This window comes from Lithobates pipiens, unplaced genomic scaffold (genome assembly GCF_037356315.1).
Source record: "Lithobates pipiens isolate NorthernLeopardFrog02 unplaced genomic scaffold, aLitPip1_a1.2 Scaffold_18, whole genome shotgun sequence".
NCBI classification, from domain to species: Eukaryota; Metazoa; Chordata; class Amphibia; order Anura; family Ranidae; genus Lithobates; species Lithobates pipiens.
In genome coordinates this window covers 493,088,384-493,112,271 of record NW_027507758.1, presented here as the reverse complement: position 1 = coordinate 493,112,271, position 23,888 = coordinate 493,088,384, and the positions used below count along the sequence as shown (strand labels likewise).

Below are 23,888 nucleotides of genomic sequence, written 5' to 3'. Positions count from 1 at the left end.
ATACCTGCTAGCACCTGCGTTTAGCCCCTCCGCCAAGCCCAGACCAGCCCACCCAAGTGCAGTATCGATCGATCACTGTCACTTACAAAACACAACACGCATAACTGCAGCGTTCGCAGAGTCAAGCCTGATCCCTGCGATCGCTAACAGTTTTTCTTGTAGCGTTTTGATACAGTCGCTGACAGCCTAGGTGCTTTTTTACCTGTGAGTCTCACTAGTGTACCCCTAAATTTAGGGGTGTCTACTTTCCAAAATGGGGTCATTTGGAGGGGGGGGTTTGTGCCATCTTGGCATTTTATGGCCTTCAAAACTGTAATAGGTAGTGAGGAGTGAAGTCAAAAATTTACGCCCTTAGAAAGCCTGAAGGCGGTGCTTGGTTTTCGGGGCCCCGTACGCGACTAGGCTCCCAAAAAGTCCCACATATGTGGTATCCCCGTACTCAGGAGAAGCAGCAGAACTTATTTTGGGGTGTCATTTCACAAATGCCCATAGCATGTGTGAGCAATATATAATTTTGTGACAACTTTGTGAAAAAAAAAAAAAGTTTGTAATTTTCCCGCAACTTGTGCCAAATATAAAATATTCCATGGACTCAACATGCCTCTCAGCAAATAGCTTGGGGTGTCTACTTTCTAAAATGGGGTCATTTGTGGGGGTTTTGTGCCATCTTGGCATTTTATGGCCTTCAAAACTGTAATAGGTAGTGAGGAGTGAAGTCAAATATTTACGCCCTTAGAAAACCTGAAGACGGTTCTTGGCTTTCGGGGCCCCGTACGCGGCTAGGCTCCCAAAAAATCCCACACATGTGGTATCCCCGTACTAAGGAGAAGCAGCAAAATTTATTTTGGGGTGTCATTTCACATATGCCCATAGCATGTGTGAGCAATATATAATTTAGTGACAACTTTGTGGAAAAAAAATAAAAAAAAATTAAAGTTTGTAAATTTCCCGCAACTTGTGGCAAAATATAAAATATTCCATGGACTCAACATGCCTCTCAGCAAATAGCTTGGGGTGTCTACTTTCTAAAATGGGGTCATTTGTGGGGGTTTTGTGCCATCTTGGCATTTTATGGCCTTCAAAACTGTAATAGGTAGTGAGAAGTGAAATCAAAAATTTACGCCCTTAGAAAGCCTGAAGGCGGTGCTTGGTTTTCGGGGCCCCGTATGCGGCTAGGCTCCCAAAAAGTCCCACATATGTGGTATCCCCGTACTCAGGAGAAGCAGCAGAATTTATTTTGGGGTGTCATTTCACATATGCCCATAGCATGTGTGAGCAATATATAATTTAGTGACAACTTTGTGAAAAAATAAAAATAAAAGTTTGTAATATTCCCGCAACTTGTGGCAAAATATAAAATATTCCATGGACTCAACATGCCTCTCAGCAAATAGCTTGGGGTGTCTACTTTCTAAAATTGGGTCATTTGTGGGGGTTTTGTGCCATCTTGGCATTTTATGGCCTTCAAAACTGTAATAGGTAGTGACAAGTGAAATCAAAAATTTACGCCCTTAGAAAGCCTGAAGGCGGTGCTTGGTTTTCGGGGGTTTTTGGGGTGTCATTTCACATATGCCCATAGCATGTGTGAGCAATATATCATTTAGTGACAACTTTGTGTAAAAAAAAAAAAGAATTTTTTTTTTGTCATTATTCAATCGCTTGAGGCAAAAAAATAAAATATTCAATGGGCTCAACATGCCTCTTATCAATTTCCTTAGGGGGTCTACTTTCCAAAATGGGGTCATTTGGGGGGGTTTTGTACTGCCCTGCCATTTTAGCACCTCAAGAAATTAGATAGGCAGTCATAAATTAAAAGCTGTGTAAATTCCAGAAAATGTACTCTAGTTTGTAGACGCTATAACTTTTGCGCAAACCAAAAAATATACGCTTATTGACATTTTTTTTACTAAAGACATGTGGCTGAATAAATTTTGCCCTCAATGTATGACTAAAATTTAGTTTATTAGATTTTTCTTATAACAAAAAGAAGAAAATATCATTTTTTTTCAAAATTTTCGCTCTTTTTCCATGTATATCGCGAAAAATTAAAATCGCAGAGGCAATCAAATACCATCAAAAACTAAAAGCTGCGTAAATTCCAGAAAACGTACCTTAGTTTGTAGATGTGACAACTTTTGCGCAAACCAATAAATATACAGTTATTGACTTTTTTTTTACCAAAGACATGTGGCTGAATACATTTTGGCCTAAATGTATGACTAAAATTGAGTTTATTGGATTTTTCTAATAACAAAAAGTAGAAAATATCATTTTTTTTCAAAATTTGCGGTCTTTTTACGTTTATATCACAAAAAATAAAAATCGCAGAGGCAATCAAATACCATCAAAAGAAAGCTCTATTTGTGGGAAGAAAAGGACACAAATTTTGTTTGGGTACAACATTGCATGACCGCGCAATTACCAGTTAAAGCAGTGCAGTGCCAAATTGTAAAAAGACCTCTGGTCATTGACCAGCAAAATGGTCCGGTCTGAAAGTGGTTAAATAGCATGAACGGAATCTTTACTCGTAAAGGTACAATGCAACATTTTTGTGTTCATATTTGTGTGCAGCTGTACAGACATGTATACACTTTTTGTATTTAATTTGCACTTAGCACAGTTTTTTGTTGGCTAAATCACATATGTACAATAGTGCTTCATTTGATTACGAAGCACTAATGGATTGATGAGTTCAGTCATTGGTCGATTATATGTTTCTTTAGCAAATAAGAGAAGTATGTCTTTTTATTACTTCTGTGAGTGCAATATATTTTTTTAACCAACAAAATATTTTTTTAAGATCCTACACCATGGTAGTGTGATTTCTGTTTCATTTATAGTAATTCAGAGGACTACCCTTGCTGGAGAGAGCTGCAACGTAGTAAAAGTTTTTTCTACTACATTATGTTGACGAGAGAGATTCTGTGCCAATAATTTGAACATTTGCATACATAAACTTGTAGATTCCATTGCTACTGAGTGCTTACATTAGTATATCAGTATAGGAACCATGCTTTTACCTGAGCCTCCATGAGAAATTTATTGATGTCCTCAGTCTTGTCACCGATTTCTCTGGTCACCACTGCGCCTGCTGGAACTCTTCCTAGGTTACACTCCTTGTATTTGTTAAGGGGCTTCTTGGTATTGTCTGGACACAGAAGCTCATACACCTCTGAATGTTCATCTGCAGATACAGGGGTTAATAATTATGATAAAAATGCATATTAAACCTGATTCTCTATATCATTTAGTGTTGTCTTTGTTGCATAAATATATTTATATTTAGTCATTCAGAATTTAATTTTTTATTTTTTTTGTTGCAGTGTAGAGGGGAATCACACTGCACCTGAGGTCTTTTTTTTTTTTTTTATAATTCTTTATTTTTGAGATTTTCCAAAATTTACAGACAACCATGCTATATATAAACCGTTTCACATACCTAATAATAAATACAGCATCATTTCTTATAAAAGTTATCTTCCTTTTCCCTCCCTCCCCCCCCCCTTCCCTCCCCTCTCTCACTCGATCCTTCTCCATGGGTTTCTTTTTAACTAACATTCCAACATCTTCAAGTAATTTTCAGTTTTACCATATAGTACCCAGAGGCGCCACTTATTCTGGTACCTCCCCTCCATATTCTCCAATTTGTACATTGACTCTTCAATAATTTGTGTCCTTTCTAATCTTTCTACCCACTCCCTCATCGAGGGAGGATCGGATCTTTTCCATCTTAGCGGTATCAATGATTTAGCAGCGTTTAATAAACAGGGGATCAAGGAATACCCATACTCCCTCTCCCCTTTTTCCACGTCATGAAATAGGCATACCCATGGATCCCTCCTGATCCTTTCACCTGTTATTTCAAAAATAATTTCTATTACTTTATCCCAAAATGTCTGTATCTTGGGGCACAGCCACCATATATGAGCAAATGACCCCTCCCCCAAGCAACCTCTCCAGCATGACCGGGGGGTCGCACTGCATATTTTATTTCCTTGTTGTGGGGTTATGTACCATCTTGTTAAAAGTTTATATGACATCTCTCGTGTTTGTGAGTCTATAGCAACCAAATAGGTTCGTCTAATTATCCTAATTCTATGATGATCGTTACTTAAGGGCCCAATTTCACTTTCCCACTTTTCTAGGTGGGGGGGGGGGGGGGGGTAGTTTTGCTCTATTCTTTCTATTAGGATTTTATAGAGTTTTGAAATCCTTTTTTCTAGGCACTGACGGTTCACTAATAGCTTCTCCAATGGTCTAAATTGTTCCTTACCCCATAATGGCTGTGATAGAGACTGAATGAAATAATATAATTGATAATATCTCCATTTATCTAATGGTTTGTGACCCCATTTCCCTATAATTTCCTCATATGTGCAAATCCTATTTCCTTCCATCACCTCCTGTAATTTAATGTTGTCTTTCTTAACCCATCTACTATAATATAAATATTCCTCTTGACCTGGGATAAAAAATTTAGTGTCCAATAGTGGCATTAATGGTGAGTTGTGCTCCCAGTTATGTCTCTTATTTATTGTGTCCCATATCTGAAGTAGGTTTTTTGTCAGTGTATTTGTGCTATGGCCTAATTCTCTATATTTAGCAGGTATCCATACTATTTCCCCTAATTCCCTTCTATTTAACTTAATTTCTAATTCCACCCAGTCCTTTCCCTTTTTATTGTGTATCCAATCCGGGATTCGTGAGATTGCTATGGCCTCATAATACTTTTTAAAATCAGGCATTGCCAACCCTCCCCTATCTTTACTTCTTATCAAGGTATTCAGTGCCACCCTCGCCGCTTTTTTTTTCCATATAAATCTATTAATCATAGTTTTAAGTTTATTTAGATAGACCTGTGGTAACGCTATTGGGATCATTTGGCATGTATAAGTGAAAATTGGTAAAATAAACATTTTAACTACATTTATTCTACCCGTCCATAATAGAGCTTTATATTGACACTTTTCCAAATGTTGTTTAATTTTATTTAGTATGGGTATATAGTTGGCCTCAAACAGATCACTCATCTCTGCTGTCAACCTTATTCCTAAATAGGCCAATTCCCTCCCACACCATCTAAAGGGAAATTTAGATTGGAGGATGCTCTGCTCTGTTATTGGCGTGTTTAGATTCAAAATTTCGGATTTAGTTATATTAACCTTAAAGTTAGAAACCTTCCCATATTTTGATAATTCTTCCATTATCGCTGGTATGGAAGACCCAGGGTTGGTAATATAGAGCAAAAGGTCGTCCGCAAACGCTGCGACCTTGAACTCCCTCTCAACAGCCCGTATCCCATGAATGTTTTGATTCATCCTAATGGCCATCAGCAGGGGTTCAAGCGACAATATAAATAATAATGGGGATAGCGGGCAACCCTGTCTTGTCCCGTTGAACAACTCAAGGGGACAGGACAGGGCCCCATTTATTCTTATTTTAGCTTTAGGGTGGGTGTATAGGGCTTCAATCCAGCCCCTCATCCGCTCCCCTAATCCATACCGTTCCAGCACTTCGAACAGGAACCCCCACCCCACTCTGTCAAATGCCTTTTCCGCATCTATCGACATGAGTACCGTGGGGGCACCCTGTCTTACAGCTTCTTGGCATAACATAATGGTCTTTAGTGTGTTATCCCGTCCTTCTCTCCCTTGAATAAATCCAACCTGATCCTGCAGTATCCACTCTGACACATGGGGTCCTAATCTTTCAGTGATAATTTTTGCAAACAATTTAATGTCTGAGTTTAGTAGGGAAATTGGCCTATAGCTTTCTACTGCAGTTGGGTCCTTTCCCTCTTTCAAGATCAGGACCACATGTGTCAAGAGTGTTTCTTCTCGAAATTTTTCGCCCTTCCCCACTGCATTAAAGTAGTCACATAATTTTGGGACTAGCTGTTTTTGGAATTGCTTGTAATATGAAATCGGGAAACCATCAGGCCCCGGGCAACCTCCCTTAGCTGTATTTTTGATCGCCCTCTCAACCTCCCCCCTTGATATTGGGGCTTCTAGTGCTTCCATTTCTATTTGCTTGGCCCTGGGGATATCTATCCGATTTAAGTAATCCTTTATTTCCTCCCATCTTCGATTCTCTACCTTATCCTGTTGACCGATATTGTAGAGGCCCCGATAATATGTATAAAATGTGTTCACAATATCATCTGGCATATTTTGTATGTCCCCCTCAGCATTTCTCACTTTTGGGATAAAAGTTCTACTTTTCTTTTCCTTCACCCTCCTAGCCAGCCATTTACCTGGTTTATTCCCCCACTGGTACCTTTCTCTTCCCAAAATGTGGTAAGCAGTTCTCCTATCCTGCTCCAAGCAATCATCTAGCTCTCGTTTTTTTATTATTAAATCTTGGGTGTCCCGAAGCCCCCTTGGTCTCCTCATCTGCTCCAATCTCTGGATTTCCTCATATAGTAGAGTTTTCCTCCTCTCTCTCTCTCTCTTTTTCCCTGCACCGATCCATATTAATACCCCTCTTATGACTGCTTTGTGCGCTTCCCATAATACAGGGCTAGAGATTTCCGGTATGTCGTTCAGACTAAAAAATTGTGCAATCTCATGCTCGATCCTTCCTACTGTATCTTTATCCTGTAGTAGAGATTCATTCAGTCTCCAATTCATCCTCGGTCCATGATCCTTCCCGATCTCCAGCTGGATCAACACAGGAGCGTGATATGAAACTGTTCTTATTTTTATTTCGGCCTTCTTAAGTGCCCTTAGAAATGAGTGTTCCAAAAAAATATAATCTATTCGGGAGAAGGAACCATGGACCGAGGAAAAACATGTATAATCCCTATCTTTTGGATGCAGTGTTCTCCAGGTATCCTGTAATTGATATGCGGTTAACACCCTTAAAAACATTCTCTGTTTATGTTCAGATATCCTGGGGCCCGCCCCTGTAGTATCTATTTTAGGGTTCATACTCCAATTGAAATCCCCTGCCAGGATTAATTTCCCTTCTTTAAAGTCTTCTATTTTATTCAATACTTTCTTCAGGAATCTACCCGTATTCTTGTTTGGGGCATATATGTTGACAATTGTACATTTAAAATTAAACAGCCTGCCCTTTAGACACAGGTATCGACCCTCCGGATCCACTAGTCGCTCTTCTAGGTTAAACCTCATTGTTCTACTGAAGCCTATAGCAACCCCTCTCGAGTAGGGGGATGGGGAATCCCCATAAAACCAAACCGGAAAATTAGCCGAATTCAATCTAACCCCAGAAGTGCATGTTATATGCGTCTCTTGAAGACATACTATATTTGCTTCCATGTATTGCAATTCATCGTTTATCCTATATCTTTTCCTTTTTGTATTTAAACCCCTTACATTATAATTAATAACGTTAAGAACTACCATACCTCCCTACCCAGGGTAATTCCCCCTCTTTTTTTTTTTTTTTGAGGCGTCCAGTGGTACCTGTCCCTACTAGCCCTATGGGAGGACCGAGTGAGAGCCCCAAGAAGCAACCAAAAACACCCCTCCCCCCTCTCCCCTCCCTCCTCCCCCCTTGTCCTATAACGGAACGTCTTGTGAGACTGGGTAGGACACCCCCCTTCCCGTTAGGCCTATGGCACTGGTGGACCGATATTTGTATTCGCCTCACCCCCATAGTGTCCCTGGGGCTCGCACCCTTATCCGTCTGAGACTCCCCCAGCCTTCCCTCCCACCCTCCCCCCATCTTCCCTCCCCCCACACTCCTCAGCTCCCAACGCGGCCCATAACTCAACTCACTTCAAGTAATCGGATTCTTTCGTCTCCAAATGCTCGGTCCATCCTGCCTCTTCCTCCCCTGGGTGCTATTCCCCTCACCCCCTAATGCATCTTCACAAGCCCATTCTATCTGTGGGGCAGGGTGTATACCTAACTGCTCACTAAATTCTGGGAGGTCTTCTGGGAAGCGTAGAACTGCAGATCGTCCCTCTTTCTTTCCTATGAGGCATGCTGGAAATCCCCATTGATATGAGATGTCCGCCGCTCTCAATAATTCAGTGAGTGGTTTTAAGCATCTCCTTCTTCCCAGTGTCTCCCCCGCTAAATCAGAGTAAATCTGCAGTTCCGTGCCCTCATGGGCCACCCCAGACTGTATTCTCACTCTTCTCATTACCTGCATTTTTTCTGCTACGTGATGAAATCTCACTTTGACGTCTCGAGGTGCTTCTGATCTAATTCCCCGAGGTCGTGTCGTTCTGTGTATTCTATCAATTTTCAACGGGACTGTAACGTCCTTGTCCAGTAGGGGGGTTAAAAATCTGTTGAGCTATCCCTCCAAGGGCAGAACCGCTATATGTCTCAGAGAGACCTTTTATCCGTATGTTCTTCCTCCTACTTCTATTTTCTTGGTCCTCCAACTTATATCTAATTGTTCTATTTGCCCTCCGAAGTGCTGTTATCTGCTCTAAAATTCCATCCATCTTATGCTCTTGAATCTCCACTCTGTTTTCTATCTCCTCCACTCTCCCTAAGACCAAACCTATATCACTTCTTATTGTTGCGATATCCGCCCTTAGAGAGACCTCCATTCTCGAGAACATCTCAGAGAGCATCTCCCTAATTTGTGGGGGCTGGGGGGTTTCCCCATGACTATCCGAAGCCATTTCTTCTGCCTCTCTGTTAACCACCTCCACCTCTCCCCGGGGATTATTCTGACCTACTTCTTCATTCTGTGGGTTTACTCCACTTTTTTTTTTAGGCTCACTTGACTTTATGACAGGATTTTTTACCCCCCTACCCTCTTCCCCCTTCTGTCTACTAGGGCCCAAGCGGGATGGCTTTTCTGTCCTGGGGCTACCGGTCACTTCATCCTCTCTTATACTAGAATTTGCAGCCATGTATTTTTGGATTCCGACCGGGCTTGCAGCCGGGGTGATCGTCTTATTTGCTTTACCTGTCTTTCCCCTCATTTTGGTAGGACCTAGGCTCCCCTCCCACTATCTAACTATCACCAGGTTATTCTCTTTACTATTTTCCCCCTCCCTTTTTCCTCTTCCTTCCTTTCCCCCCTATCTCCACCCTAATCTAATATACCTCCCTCCCAAACCGCTGAAAATCTCCCAGGGATCTAATACCACCCACAATGAGGTACAATTAAATCAAAAGTATCGACAACAGCCGTTATCTTGCTTTTCAAGGAAAAAAAAAAAAAAGAGAAACAAGAAGGGGACATAATTCAATTACTTTCCACGTTATGAGTAAATCCTCTGTCCAAGTCCATACCGTATAACTGAATGGGGACCTTGGATTGTGGGCACCTTGAGGGTAGGGACCAATGTGAGTGTGCAATGTACAGGGATAGGGTCTATTGTAGACACCTCACTCAGGTTGAACTGGATGGACTGGTGTCTTTATTCAACCTTACTAACTATGAAACTATGAAACTCCACGGTTTACTTATAGCGTAGTAAACTAGGTAACGGAAAGTTTTTGATATTAATATTGTTATAGCTGTTATAATGAATTCGTCTTACACTGGTAATAAATTATCTCGCCCTAAAATCAAAAAGCGATATCAAATATATCCAGTCCTTTAACTACCAGATGGAGGCGAGCAAAATAATCACACAGCAAGGGAAGGTTTTAAATGCATTTTTCCATTTTTCCAGCGAGAGAAACTCTTACGTCAGACATCAAACTTCAAGATACATCCAGTGCCTTCTGTTCAAAGCGGCACAGACTTCACCCTTTGGTTATATACATATATATTAAACTGTTCTTTTGTGTTCAAAGGGGGGTTCAAAAGATGGAGCAGGTTCCAGCAGCAAACAGTTTATTACTTTTCTCTTCTTATCTCTTCCCCCTCTCCTCTCCAACAACACTTAAAGCATAGCTGCAACAGGTATGGGGCATGCAGGGGAAGTACTGTCCTTCGGGGGTCCGCATTCAAAACCAGCCTACTTGTTCCATAAAGGAGCAGGGGGGAGGGGTACACTCCCAATAAGCCCGAGCTATAACCAGGGGGATATCTTCCTGTCTGATATACTGTCCGTGCCCTCCTCCAACCTTAGGCTGCCCCCGTCCCCGTCTGACCGCTTGCCTTACCGCTGTCCCGACATCATGGATCGACCGCCAAGCACAGCTCCTTAGATCAGCAGCTCCTCACCAGGCGCCAGGTTCAGCTGTCTTCTGGACAGGGGTCTTCCTCGCTGAGGGGTGGGCATCCGCCGGACCTTCCACCGATTCACGGGCCCGAACAGAAGCAGGATGTGAGCGTTTTACTGTGTGTTAGAGCTCAGGCCGCGCCGGCCAGCCGACTAGCGCGCGTGCCAGGGCCACGAGAACCGCCGCAGCCGGTTCGAATCGGCGCGGCGTTGCTGGAGCTCTCCGTGGGCCAATAGAGTGGCACGTAGTGCAGCATCGAGAGCACGCCGGGGGGGAGACAGAGCAAGGTCCTCAGGAGATCCGGCGAGCGGCTGCTCCTACGTCATGGCGCTCCGCCCCCGTCGCCCCCCCCTACCACACTGCACCTGAGGTCTGAGATCATTGGCATACTACTTAAGGCAGCTGGGGTAATCATATAGACAATATTTTTTTTAAAGAGTATGCTGTACTTTAAAGGGCGGATGGAAAAAATACAGGATTCATTGCTGCAGACAAAGTAGAAGTGACACCCTTGGCTTTCCACATTTACAAGGGATACAACAAGAAAGGAAAGGGAACAATTAAGAAGACTAATACAAAAAACACATTGCCACTCCATGTGAAATAGATCTAACATACCAATAGTTAAAATGTTATGAAAAAACAGATAGGACCCATAACAAATAAACTTGGGAAGCTGTTCACAAATCACAGGGAAAGGGCAGATGTATTCATTTTCTTTTCTCTTCCCGTTTTTACAGATGAAAAAGAAGGTTAAATAGACTTAACAGTAACACTAATGGCGTTTTAAAAATGGTACCTTTGTGGCTGACAGGAGACCAGGTACAAAAAAATCTAAAGGAACTCAATGGGGTTGATTTACTAAACGGAAAAAGACTGTGCACTTTGCAAACTGCACGTGCACTCTGCACGTGCAGTTGCTTCAGAGCTTAATAAATGAACAGAAATTCTGTTGACTTCCATCATCAAATCATGCAAGCAAAAATGCAATTTAAAAAAAAAAAATTCCTTGCACATGTTTGGGTACTCTTTTCAGGGTGAAGCCTTACTTCATTTACTAGGCTCTGGAGCAACTACACTATGCAAAATGCACAGCCTGTTTGCCTTTAGTAAATCAACCCCAATGTGAACAAACAAACCTGGTGCAAATGGCTTAGGCCTCATTTACACGGGTGTAATTATGAGTACACCTGTGCAAGGGCTATGTTTGCCTGCATGGAAATAACTTCCAGTTTTCTAAATATTCCTATATTCATGGGACAAAGTGTCTGAGGAAAGAGAATTATCGCTTCCAGTAATTTTGAATTAAATGACAGGCTCCCCAGGACTTAAATTGTTATATGTATCTATTTTATCATCTGTAAAACATCTTTATACCAAGCTAAGTAAATTCTTTTTATTATTATACTTTTGACTTTTTAAATTTATTGCACCACATCCACATATCTGAAAGGGTAAATATCAGAAACTGCAACTAATACACTTTAACCCCTTAATGGCGCAGTGAGCAGGATATTTAACCGTTCAGTGCTGGTATGACATGCAATAATCTTGAATTTCTGGTCATGGCGTCCGCAGGTAGGGGCAAGGGGGGGTCAAGTGCCCCCCCTGAAATCAGGGATTGAATCTAAGATTCAGCACATTTGCGTCGCTATCGGGGTGGGGGCTCCGTTCCTTCCCTATTGGCAATAACTGAGGGCCAGTCAAAGGAGACTAGGTAGAGCATCGTGGTACATGGGGATCACTTGTCCTAGGGACTGTAGTGTCTGACCATGATAATGTGATAATGACATTGTCGAAAAGGGGTGGTGCATGGAGTCACCCTAAAATGATGCCCCCCCCCCCCCCCCCCCTTGAAAACAGTTCTGCAGATGCCCATGTTTCTGGTGGATGTATAGTGTGTTAGCACGTGGTAGACATGCTTATTTTTAAACTGGATAAATATAGCAAAGTGGCTAGATGGTCCAACGTTTCCAATCAGTGTGTGTGATTTGTGGACCTCCCAGCAAGAGGTGCAAAACTTAGATTTTTTTTTCTATTAGCACTGAACTGATGCAAACCAGTTTGACCACGTCCACATATCTGAAAGGTTAAATAGAGGAACCTGGAAGTAATACATTTTCACAAGTCACCTGGGTATTTAGCTCACTTGTAGCCATGCTACTATTTCAGATTTTTAAAGGTTAGTTAGTTACTGACTGGAAAGGTACCAACTGATTGGGGTGCATACCAGGAAACTACAGATCAGTCGGTCTAACATCAATATGTATATAAAGTATGTAAAGTATTTGAGGGGATGGAAAAAGGACTTTACAATAAAAATATATAAAATTATTCTCACAAACAAATGCATATATCAAGCAAAATGCAGTCCGCCAAGTGATGCACCTAGCATGGTCTGCTGTCAAGTGCCAATTGTGGGATTAAGAGTCCAAAAGAGCTGAAGTGTTTTCGAGGGGTGTCCAATCTTCCTCAGAGCTCAGAGGGGCCAGAGGTGCTGTTCAATGTGTTTATTGTTTATTAAAGAGGAAGTAAAGCCTCTAAAAAAAAAAAAAAAAAAAAATACACACTGCAAGGCAAAGGCATAATGAGCTAGTATGCATAGCGTAGCATGTATTATATCTTTCCATGTGACAACACTGAAGAAATTACACTTTACTACAATGTAAAGTGGCTCCGGCCACTCACAGCACCCAGAAGACACGCCGAGGGAACATGTCAGCTCCCTCTGCGTTTATCAGGTGAGATGAGGAAGGGAGGAAGAGACCTGCATGCTGTCTGGCAGGCTCCACAAATGGACTGTGACCTGCTGGGTGAGCTGGCCTGTAAAATAGACTTTAGCTTTGGCTAGCCCTATAAGCCTGTCTGCTGATGAACTGAGGTTTACCTGTGTGTGGGAACTATATTTAAAGCGGGAGTCCGCCGGGAGTCCACCATTTTTTTTTTTAAAGCCAGCAGCTACAAATACTGCAGCTGCTGACTTTTAAAATAGTGACACTTACCCGCCTAGCGCGCCTGCGATGTCGGCACCCGAAGCCGATCTCTCGATCATCTCTCGGGTGCTGCCGCCGCCATCTTGGGTATGGGAATCAGGAAGTGGAGCCTTTCGGCTTCATTTCTTGGTTCCCTACTGCGCATGCGCGAGTCGCGCTGCGCAATAAGGATGGTCCCCGCTGTCTCTGGGATCCATGTGTTTCCCAGTAGGCAGCGGGGGACTTTCGGAAAGGGGTGTAGATTCTGCGGAAAGGGGCGTACCTTCTGCAGAATCTACACCGGAAGTGGGTGCAGATACCTGTACTGTACAGGTACCTGCACCCCCCTCCCCCCTGAAAGGTGCCAATTGTGGTGCCGGAGGGGGGGAGGATTCCAATGAGCGGAAGGTCCACTTTAGGGTGGACCTCCGCTTTAAGACAAACCTGTCATTTTTGTTTGTTTGTTTTTGGTTTCATGCTGAATAAAGCACACTTTATTTTGATTTTGAACTGTCTCCCAGCTGGGTGTTCACCCCTCTGATCCCCCCAAAAATAAAGTAAATAAAATAAATAAATATATGTAGGAAGACTAAGTCATTAGGCAGAGAGGAGTCTCTCTCTCTCTCTTTTTCTCTCTCGGTTCCGCCCTTTGTTTGCTGGAAGCCGACTCCTCCATTTCCTTTTACAAACTACTCCAGGCCAACACTGGCTGTCTGAGGTTTTCTCCATGTTACCCCGTTTCTTTCATTGCGGCTCTGTCCGCTTCTATTGTGTGTCCCTTGTCCTGCACAGGCTGCTGAGCCTCGGTTTATGTGGTTGGGTTCAACCTAATACTCGCATACATACCTGTCTGTGTTTTGTCTTTTTTGTAGTGACAGGATGGCTATTGAGCTCTCCACATGCTGTCATTTGTTGTCCATCAAGCCACCTTGTTAAAACAGCTCCCCTCCTCTCAGTACTGCAGATAGGTCTATGCCTTCCTATGCTGAAAACCATCAGCTTCCGAAGCCTGCCATTTGCTGATCTATATATATATATATATATATATATATATATATATATATATATATACATATACACACATACATACACCGTAGGTTCGCCAAAGCCTATCATCCCATTTTAATTTCAATGTATCAGCTGTGTCTCGATCGCATTTATTTGTTCTGTGTTCCCACGTATGTCATATCTTTGTATTGTGTGTTTTGTGTTTCGCAGCCATACGGCCATACACTATTTGTCGCCGTCTATACTTTCTGATTTGGTTGCTAGGTTGGCGCATGGTTGCACTACACATACTACCTACCTATATACTCGTGTTCAGGTTCGTACGTTCTGAGGAATCCTTAGACTGCTCGCAGTTAGGCGAGTTCCTCGTTCCTTCCTCATACATCATACTCTTTTGCAACATTCATATCGACATCAGGTGTGTGTTAGGTCTGAGGTTGTTGTAGGTAACCTGTTCACTGCAGGTTGTCTCGACCACACATAGGGCCGACACGATTTAGACCCATGGGAGCAGGCTTAGCCGGCCTATTGTTAGCCTGAAATTGGTCTCCTTGCTTTTGTGAAAGGCCTCCTCAAAAGTTAAATTTGTCAATAATTTTTTTTTATTTTCATTCTTCCTCTATTTATATCTTTTCCCTTTTTTATTTTCGTATCCTATTCTTTATACTTTTTTTTTTGTCCTGTCTCTGTCTATATTGTCTGGTTGTCTTACTAGTGTCATCTCTCATGTTACTGTGCTCTAAATCTAGCTTGCTTTGTAGCTGGCAGTGTACCTCACGTCATGTCACGTGTCGGACAGTGACGAAGTTGCGTCCATTCCGGCATCATCAGCTAGGGGGTTGGAACATGACTGAGCCCCATCCCTCAGAACATAGACTATTCCAGTGATGGCGAACCTTGGCACCCCAGATGTTTTGGAACTACATTTCCCATGATGCTCAACTACACTGCAGTGTGCATGAGCATCATGGCAAAATGTAGTTTCAAAACATCTGGAGTGCCAAGGTTCGCCATCACTGGACTATTCCTATCCTGAATTACAGTGTAGGAGCATTCCTTTCTCTGCCACAGCTAGGAAAGCAGAGCTTTCAAATTACTATTAGACATGCGCGGTACGTTTCGTTCCGAATTAAAATTTGGATGAATTTTCGTAAATTTGAATGTATCCGACTTTTCTAATTAGAATAGTAACGAATTTAAACAAATCTGAAATAATGAAATTCAAACAAAATTCGAATTCAAATCATTTTAGAATATTTTTCAAAATTCGAATTTATATAGCTTTCCAATTTTTTCTGTACACAAAACCTCTTAAAATGATCAGTACGTGCTTCAGCTGCACTGCAAGAAGACCCACCAAGTCAGGCATGGTGTCGATGTTGAATATTTTAATACTCACAATTAGTGGTGTCTAGTGGCGGTGCTGAGTTCACTGGGGCCTAGAACGGCCGCGTTTTCAGTACCATTCCCAGTGCATCCCCTTACTACCACTCGGTTCATCAACCATGCACGCATTCTTTTGGCAATTTAGGCCTTAATCCCATACAATATTTCTGGCCATTCCTTCTGCATTGGAGCAGCATCTGGTGCCTCCCATCAGGGAGTTCCATCTCATGTGATTGGACAGATGGCCTTCATCTTGCTTTTCCAGATACATCCCCGACCCACGAGTGGAGATGGCTCAGGCTTTCAGCAGGCTGTTGCAATAAGCGTTTGGATGTATGGCACACCACAATAATGCTGTCACCCTATACCTGGTCTTATTTTTGCCCCCTTTTAGGCATACTTTTCACTCTGACCTCGATACAACTCAGGTCCAATTTCCTCCCCTAATCACTCGTCACAAGATTCCTATCACAAGTAGGAAGACTAAGTCATTAGCCTGAATTTGTGGGAGGTGTCTCTCTCTCTTTCTCTCCCTTTATGAATCCCATCCTGCAGCTCCTTAATGTCAGTTCTGTATTTTCCCCACCCACCATCCCCTTTTCTCCCCACTCTCATTATAGAGTAACGACACTATATTGTCTTTACATTAATGACATCCCAGTCTTAGGCCGCGTACACACGCGGGGACTGTTCGCTCAACTTTGTCCGCTGAACAGTGTTTCGGCGGACAGTCCGCTCGTGTGTGGGCTTTCAGCGGACAGTTTCAGCGGACAGTCTGCTGAACAAAGTTTTTCGGAAATTCCGAAGAACTGTCCGCTGAAACTCTGTTTCAGCAAACAGTCCCCTCGTGTGTAGGCTTGTTCGTCAAACTAAGTTCCGCGCATGCTCAGAAAGGATTTACACGCCGAAGTTTGCATTGCAGTGTATAGGACGTCGTATTTTTCGTCCCGTCGTACGGGCCGTTCACGTCATCGCGCACGGTTTCAGCGGACTGTTCATTCGTCGTGTGTGGGCAAGTCCGTCCATGCTAATTTTGAGCGGACTGTCCGCTGAAACTGTTTGACGGACAAAGTTGAGCGAACAGTCCCCGCGTGTGTACGCGGCCTTAGTCTGTAGGGTTCAATATTGGGTTGGCCCACCCTATGACAGTTTCAACTCTTCTGGAAAGGCTGTCCATAAGGTTTAGAAGTGTGTCTATGGGAATGTTTGACCATTCTTCCAGAGTTGCATTTGTGAGGTCAGGCACTGATGTTGGACGAGAAGGCTTGGCTCAGTCTCTCCTCTAATTCATCCCAAAGGTGATCAATCAGGTTGAGGTCAGGACTCTGTGCAAGCCAGTCAGGTTCCCCCACCCCAAACTCGCAAACTGTCTTTATGGATCTTGCTTTGTGCACTGGTGCGCAGACATGTTGGAATAGGAAGGGGCCACCTGGAAGAATGGTCAAACATTCCCATAGACGCACTCCTAAACTTTGTGGACAGCATTCTCTGTAGAGTTGAAGCTGTTATAGCTGAAAAGAGTGGGTCAACTCAATATTGAACCCAACAGACTGGGATGTCATTAAAGATTATGTGCGTGCAAAGGCAGGTGTCCCAATGCTTTTGGTAATATAGTGTATGTAACTATGCAGGCATTCCGAGCTGTTCAATTACCTGACAAAGCTGTGCTTCTCAGAAAAGCTACATCTCCATTATCTTCTTTCAAACATCTGCAATTAGAAAAGACACATATGCAAATATTACATCTTCGATACATTATACTGTAACTCGTTTCTTTACTATACAGAATATACACCTAGGAGATCATTTTCTACAGTGTAACGTGCGATAAAGTGACTCCAATATTTGTAGTAAAATTGAACAATTGGCTCCGATTAGAAAAATTGGTGCATCATCAGTGAAAATATACATTTTGAGTGAAAACATTTCTAAATAGACCCCAAAGTCCTTTATTTACATTTTAGTATTAATGCCTAAAGATTAAAGTGTTGAAGTAGAATTCCAGCTTACACCTAATTCGTCTTAAAAATATCTCCTCTACTAACACCCATGCTAAATTAACCTGTGTCAAAAATGCATATACACTATATTACCAAAAGTATTGGGACACATGCCATAGGGTTCACTATTGCGTTGACCCACCCTTTGCAGCTTCAACTCTGCACAGAGTCTTGCCCTCAACCCGATGGAACACCTTTGGGATGAATTAGAGTGAAGACTGCAAGCCAGGCCTTCTCATTCAACATCAGTGCTTGACCTCAAAAAATGCGCTTCTGGAAGAATGGTCAAACATTCCCATAGACACACTCCTAAACCCTGTGGACAGCGTTCCAAGAAGAGTTGAAGCCTACAGACTAAGATGCCATTAAAGTTTATGTGCATGTAAAGGCAGGTGTCCCAATACTTCTGGTAATATGGTGTACTTATTTTCACTCCACTCTGGTCCATTCACATGACCTGTAACACACATGTGTAACACGCACATACACCCTTAAGTTGTATAGGGACACAGTGGCCCTATCCGTGCATTTGCAAGTCACAATAGGACAATCTATGGACTCCCATCACAGGTATACACACAATACCTCTACATCCCTGTGCAGGTCTGTGTTTTCCCAGCAATGCAGTCAAGTGTCCTCTTTATATAGTTTTCTTTAGATTTACTTTCCACTATGTTGTGCAAGGGCCTGCTTGATTGCATACAAATTGAAAGTGTTTAGGTCTGACCTCATATTGGTTATATATGGTTTTGAGAAATCTAATGGAAACTTGTACAAGAATATTGTACAAGTATGGCTAGCCTTAAGCCCTATGCACACGGGCTGTATGTCAGGAGACATCGGCCCGTTCAATGAAAACTGGCCGACATTTGGCCTGCGTGTGCGTCAGTCTGTCCTACAGAAGCTGGAAATTTGGCTGGCTACTGTCAGACAAGCATACTGGAAAATCAGCAGCCAACTGACTCTTGATCAGTGCTCTCAGCCAATGGTGGAGAGTGTTGATCAATGTTCTGGCGGGGGGACAACATCTCAGCAGTGGCGATTGCTTTACTAGCTTTCCATAGTTGGTAAAGCGGCTCTGACCGAAGCTGTCAGTTTTTTATATATATGTATATTTTCAAAAAGCCAGTGCATCTAATTAGAATACTCCAAATAAAGGCTACATATTTGCTTTGGAAGAACAAATGTAAGCTGATGAGTGGGATGTTTGGGCTGTGTGTACTTACCTGAATGCTCCATGGTTGCCATAGTAGGGCTCGTCATGGCTGTTCTTACAGTTCTTCCCTTCCTCTCCCTTACATTGCTTGCAGAGGTTGGTTTGGGTTGCTCCAGGGATGCAGCTGACTGAGAAGAACTTTGACATGGCTGAATGAAAGTAAGTTCATTAACAGTCTGAACCAGAGGAAGGTGAACAAAATAATACAATGAAATGTATGTTGTTTTATGTTGTAAGTTTGTTAAAAGTTATAAGTGCGGTCCTTTTTCATCATAGTTTAATTTTGCTAACAACTTGTTAAGACAGGTAAGTGTCTGAGGAATATGAACAGGAAAAGCTTCATGCAGGACTAACAACTAGTGATGGACGAACTTCCGACGGGACGTTTCGCGAACGCGAAATGCGAACGGACCCAAACGTTCGCGAAACAGAACGTTCGCCGCGGGCCCCATTGACTTCAATGGGAGGCGAACTTTGCAAACCTTCATGTCGAATTTGCGGCCACGTGGTAATTATTAGGGGGTAAAACGTAGTCCCACCATCTGGACAATGACATAATACATGTATGAGGTGAATTTGGGATCGATAACTACAAGCATTTTTATTTTATTTGGGAAATTGTTCTAACAATTCAGGACTATGGAGCTAATGAAGGCAATGGAGGAGAGGGAAGGTCAGGGACCAGGGTAGGCAAAGAAGAGGGTGCAGGAGATGATCACCAGCAGCGTGACATACCGGAATGACACATGCACCGTGATAGAGGCATCTGACAGCAGCACCGTAATACAGAGCACTGACAGCAGCACCGTGACATACAGCGCTGACAGCAGCACCGTGACATACAGCGCTGACAGCAGCACCGTGACATACAGCGCTGACAGCAGCACCGTGACATACAGCGCTGACAGCAGCACCGTGACATACAGCGCTGACAGCAGCACCGTGACATACAGCGCTGACAGCAGCACCGTGACATACAGCGCTGACAGCAGCACCGTGACATACAGCGCTGACAGCAGCACCGTGACATACAGCGCTGACAGCAGCACCGTGACATACAGCGCTGACAGCAGCACCGTGACATACAGCGCTGACAGCAGCACCGTGACATACAGCGCTGACAGCAGCACCGTGACATACAGCACTGACAGCAGCACCGTAAGCAGCCCCAGGAGGAAGTCAGCACAGCACAGGGATGGTGTGATCCCCTCATAATAAGAACCCCCAGGAGGAAGTCAGCACAGCACAGGGATAGTGTGATCCCTTCATAATAAGAACCCCCAGGAGGAAGTCAGCACAGCACAGGGATATCATAAGCAGCCCCAGTAGAAATATGACACCGCTCAACCTCTTCAAAGAGGAGGGTAGGGGCATATAGTACGGTGTGCTTTTTTGGGTCAAGGAAGTGAGCCAAATGAATTAAGAAGGTCTGTGTGCTTGATTAAAAAAATAGTTTATAGACATATACATGGTCTACTGGTCACATGTGTTGAATTCCTCCGAGATCCATGCCTCATTCATTTTTAGAAATGTGAGGTAGTTAACACTGTGGTGAGCTAGGCGAGTACGCTTATCGGTCACAATCCCCCCTGCTGCGCTGAACGTCCTTTCGGACAGGACACTGGATGAGGGGCAAGCCAACAGTTCGATTGCAAATTGGGCAAGCTCTGGCCAGAGGTCAAGCCTGCCCACCCAGTAGTCTAGGGGTTCATCACTCCTCAGAGCGTCCACATCGGCCGTTAACCCAATGTAGTCGGACACCTGACGGTCTAGGCGTTCCCTGATGCTGGATCCGGATGACACCTGTCGATGGGTCGGCTGAAAGAATGACCTCATATCCGAAGTCACCAACACATCTTCAAACCGGCCTCTTCTTGCAGGCGCTGTTGGATTGGTACCCGCAAATCCTTCTCTGGGAGTGGGAATTGCTCCTCTGCCAGCGCACGCAAAAGCAGAATGCAGCATTTCTCGAAGCAAGGCCTGGAAGTGCTGCATTCTGACAGCCCTCTGCGACGGCGGTAACATTTCCGCCATTTTGTGTTTGTACCGGGGGTCTAAGTACGTTGCCACCCAGTACTGGTCCTTGACCCTCATGCTTTTTATACGGGGGTCCCTATTAAAACACTGGAGCATGAAGGCCCCCATTTGCACTAAAGTGGAAGCGGTGTGGTGGCCTGGCTCCTGCTCATCATCCAGGATAATGTCGTCCTCTTCATTCTCCTCTCCCCATCCACGCACAACAGGGATCCCAGAAAGGTTTAAAGCATGCTCTTCTTGCTCCTGCTCATCCGCCCCGGCACCATCCTCCTCTGACTCCTCATCAGACTCCTGTTGTTGACTTGTCTCAGATAGAGTAGCCCCCCCTGGGAATTCATCCAGCATTGCGACTTCCTCATCTTCCCGCTCCTGCTCCTCCACAGCCTGATCAATGACACGACGCAATGCACGCTCCAGAAAGAAGGCATAAGGTACCATGTCACTGATGGCGCCATGGCTGCGACTGACCAGTTTGGTGATCTCCTCAAATGGCCGCAGAAGTCTGCATGTGTCGCGCATGAGCAGCCACTGGCGCGGTGAAAAAAAACCCAGCTCCCCAGAACCGTTTCTTTCGCAGAGTTCATACAGGTAGACGTTAACTGCACGTTTCTGCTGGAGCAGCCTATCAAGCATATAGAAGGTTGAGTTCCATCGCGTCGGGCAATCGCAAATAAGACGTCTGACCGGCAGATGGTGTCGCCGCTGAATGTCAGCAAGGCGAGCCATGGCCGTGTAAGATCTTCTGAAATGGGCCGAGATTTTCCTTGCCTGCCGCAAGATGTCCTGGACCCCAGGGTATTTGACAAGGAATCGCTGCACGACCAAGTTTAAGACGTGTGCCATGCACGGCACGTGCGTGATTTTGCCCTGTTTCAATGCGCTAAGCAGATTGGCACCGTTGTCACACACCACTTTACCAACTGTCAAATTGAGCGGTGTTAGCCACTCATCTGCCTGTGAACGCAAAGCTGAAAGGAGTGCCGGGCCAGTGTGGCTCTTTGCTTCCAGGCACAACAGACGCAGCACGGCATGGCAACGTCTCACCTGGCATGTGGAATAGGTTCTGGGGAGCTTGGGCGGTGCAGTGGAAGAGACGCTAGCAGCGGAAAAGGAGGAGGCAGCTGAGGAGGAGAGGGAGGAGGATGGAGTAGGAGGAGGAGAAGAAGAGTCAGGCCTGCATGCAATCCGTGGCGGTAAAACCAAATCTACACGGGTGCCACGGGTTACATGCTTGACGGCCGTCAGAAGGTTCACCCAGTGGGCAGTAAAACTGATATACCTTCCCTGCCCGTGTTTGCTAGACCACGTGTCTGTGGTCAGATGTATCTTGGCACCGACACTGTGTGCCAGAGATACATTCACTTGCCGCTGAACATGGCCATATAGCTCTGGGATGCCCTTCTCTGAGAAATACTTCCTTCCTGGGACCTTCCATTGTGGTGTTCCAATGGCCACAAATTTGCGAAAGGCCTCCGAGTCCACCAGTTTATATGGCAGTAGTTGGCGGGCTATGAGTTCTGACAAGCCAGCCGCCAACCGTTGGGCAAGAGGGTTATCCGGCATCATCATTTTTTTACGCTCAAACATTAGGCCCACGGAAGCCTGCCTTTTTGCAGAAAAATGTGAGCTTGGCGTGATGGAAGGTGGAGTGGAGGACAATTGTGAGGAGAGAGGAGAAGGAGAAGTAGAAGACGAGGCTGGACGGTGAGAGCCTGCAGTGTGGCTTTGTGTGTTCCGTTGCTCCCACTGGGCTCGGTGATGGCTGCTCATGTGCCTTCTTAAGGCGGTCGTCCCTAGGTGAGTATTGGGCTTACCGCGACTAACGCGTTGACTGCAAAGATTGCAGATGGCAACGCTATTGTCAGCAGCGGACACGTTAAAAAAAGCCCACACTGCGGAGCCATGTGCCGGTGTCCTGGGAGCGCCAGATGTGACCGTACATGGTCGATGACTCGCTCCTGATACATTTGCAGTCTGCTTTGTCCCTGCTGTGCAATGTAAGTCATTGCTGCTTCTCCTCCCTATCTGCTGGTCCATATCTCCCTCTGAACTCCCCTCCTCTTCCTCTCTTGTGGGCACCCACGTGACATCACTAGACACGTCATCATCAACGTCACCTTCCCCACCGCTATAAGTAGAGATCTCGGAGTAGGCAGCAACACCGGGGACCAACCTCCTCCTTGGGCTGATCTGGGTACTGGCGTCAGACTGCTGAGTAGCGCTTGTTGCTACCTCCTCTTCCTGATCCAATACCAAGAGTGGCTGCGCATCAGAAATGTCCTCTTGATATGGATCGGAAAATAATTCCAGTGACTCAAGCGGAAGGTATGTGGTGGTGGTGGTGGTGGTCGTGTTGTTGGTGGTAGTGTCTTTGGGGGTGCACATAGCAGAGAGTGAAGAAGAGGGTGCAGATCGAGAGGATGAGGAGGGTGCAGAAGAGTAAGGCTGAGCGAGCCACTCAACCAAGTCTGGTGCATCCTTTAAAGTAATTGAACGCACCTTCTGCAACTTCCCACTTTGGCTCAAGCCTGTTGCTCCTGCCCTACCCCTACCACCCCTGCGGAAGGGCCTGCCTCTTCCTCTGCATGTCATTTTTTAAATGACCCTGTGACAAAACTCTTAGTCCCTATACCGCTGAAGGACTGCTGCAGTATAGGTGAGCGGTCAGCAGTGGTGCACGTCAACCCTATCTATTGTGGACCTATAGCGGTCCTTACAGAACAGCAGACTGTACCGCACTCAAGCCTATGTACCGTAGCACCCTATACCAAGTTACCAGTCCTTATAAGAACTTTTGTGGAACAAGCAGGTTGTGTGTTAGTGATTAGCAGACTGTACGTCAGTCCCTATACCGCTGAAGGACTGCTGCAGTATAGGGCAGCGGTCAGCAGTGGTGCACGTCAACCCTATCTATTGTGGACCGATAGCGGTCCTTACAGAACAGCAGACTGTACCGCACTCAAGCCTATGTACCGTAGCACCCTATACCAAGTTACCAGTCCTTATAAGAACTTTTGTGGACCAAGCAGGTTGTGTATTAGTGTTTAGCAGACTGTACGTCAGTCCCTATACCGCTGAAGGACTGCTGCAGTATAGGGCAGCGGTCAGCAGTGGTGCACGTCAACCCTATCTATTGTGGACCGATAGCGGTCCTTACAGAACA

General features: G+C 44.5%; 1 protein-coding gene across 1 annotated transcript in view; it reads right to left on the bottom strand.

The window, feature by feature from the left end:
- Positions 1-23,888, bottom strand: part of LOC143988774 (thyroglobulin-like) — a 308,918-nt gene that overhangs the window by 28,539 nt on the left and 256,491 nt on the right. The window contains exons 22-24 of the mRNA XM_077488625.1: positions 18,699-18,837; positions 17,126-17,181; positions 3,021-3,184 (exon numbers count right to left, since the gene is read on the bottom strand). Of these exons, the coding sequence (XP_077344751.1) occupies positions 3,021-3,184; positions 17,126-17,181; positions 18,699-18,837 (359 nt within the window). The remainder of the gene's footprint in view (positions 1-3,020; positions 3,185-17,125; positions 17,182-18,698; positions 18,838-23,888) is intronic.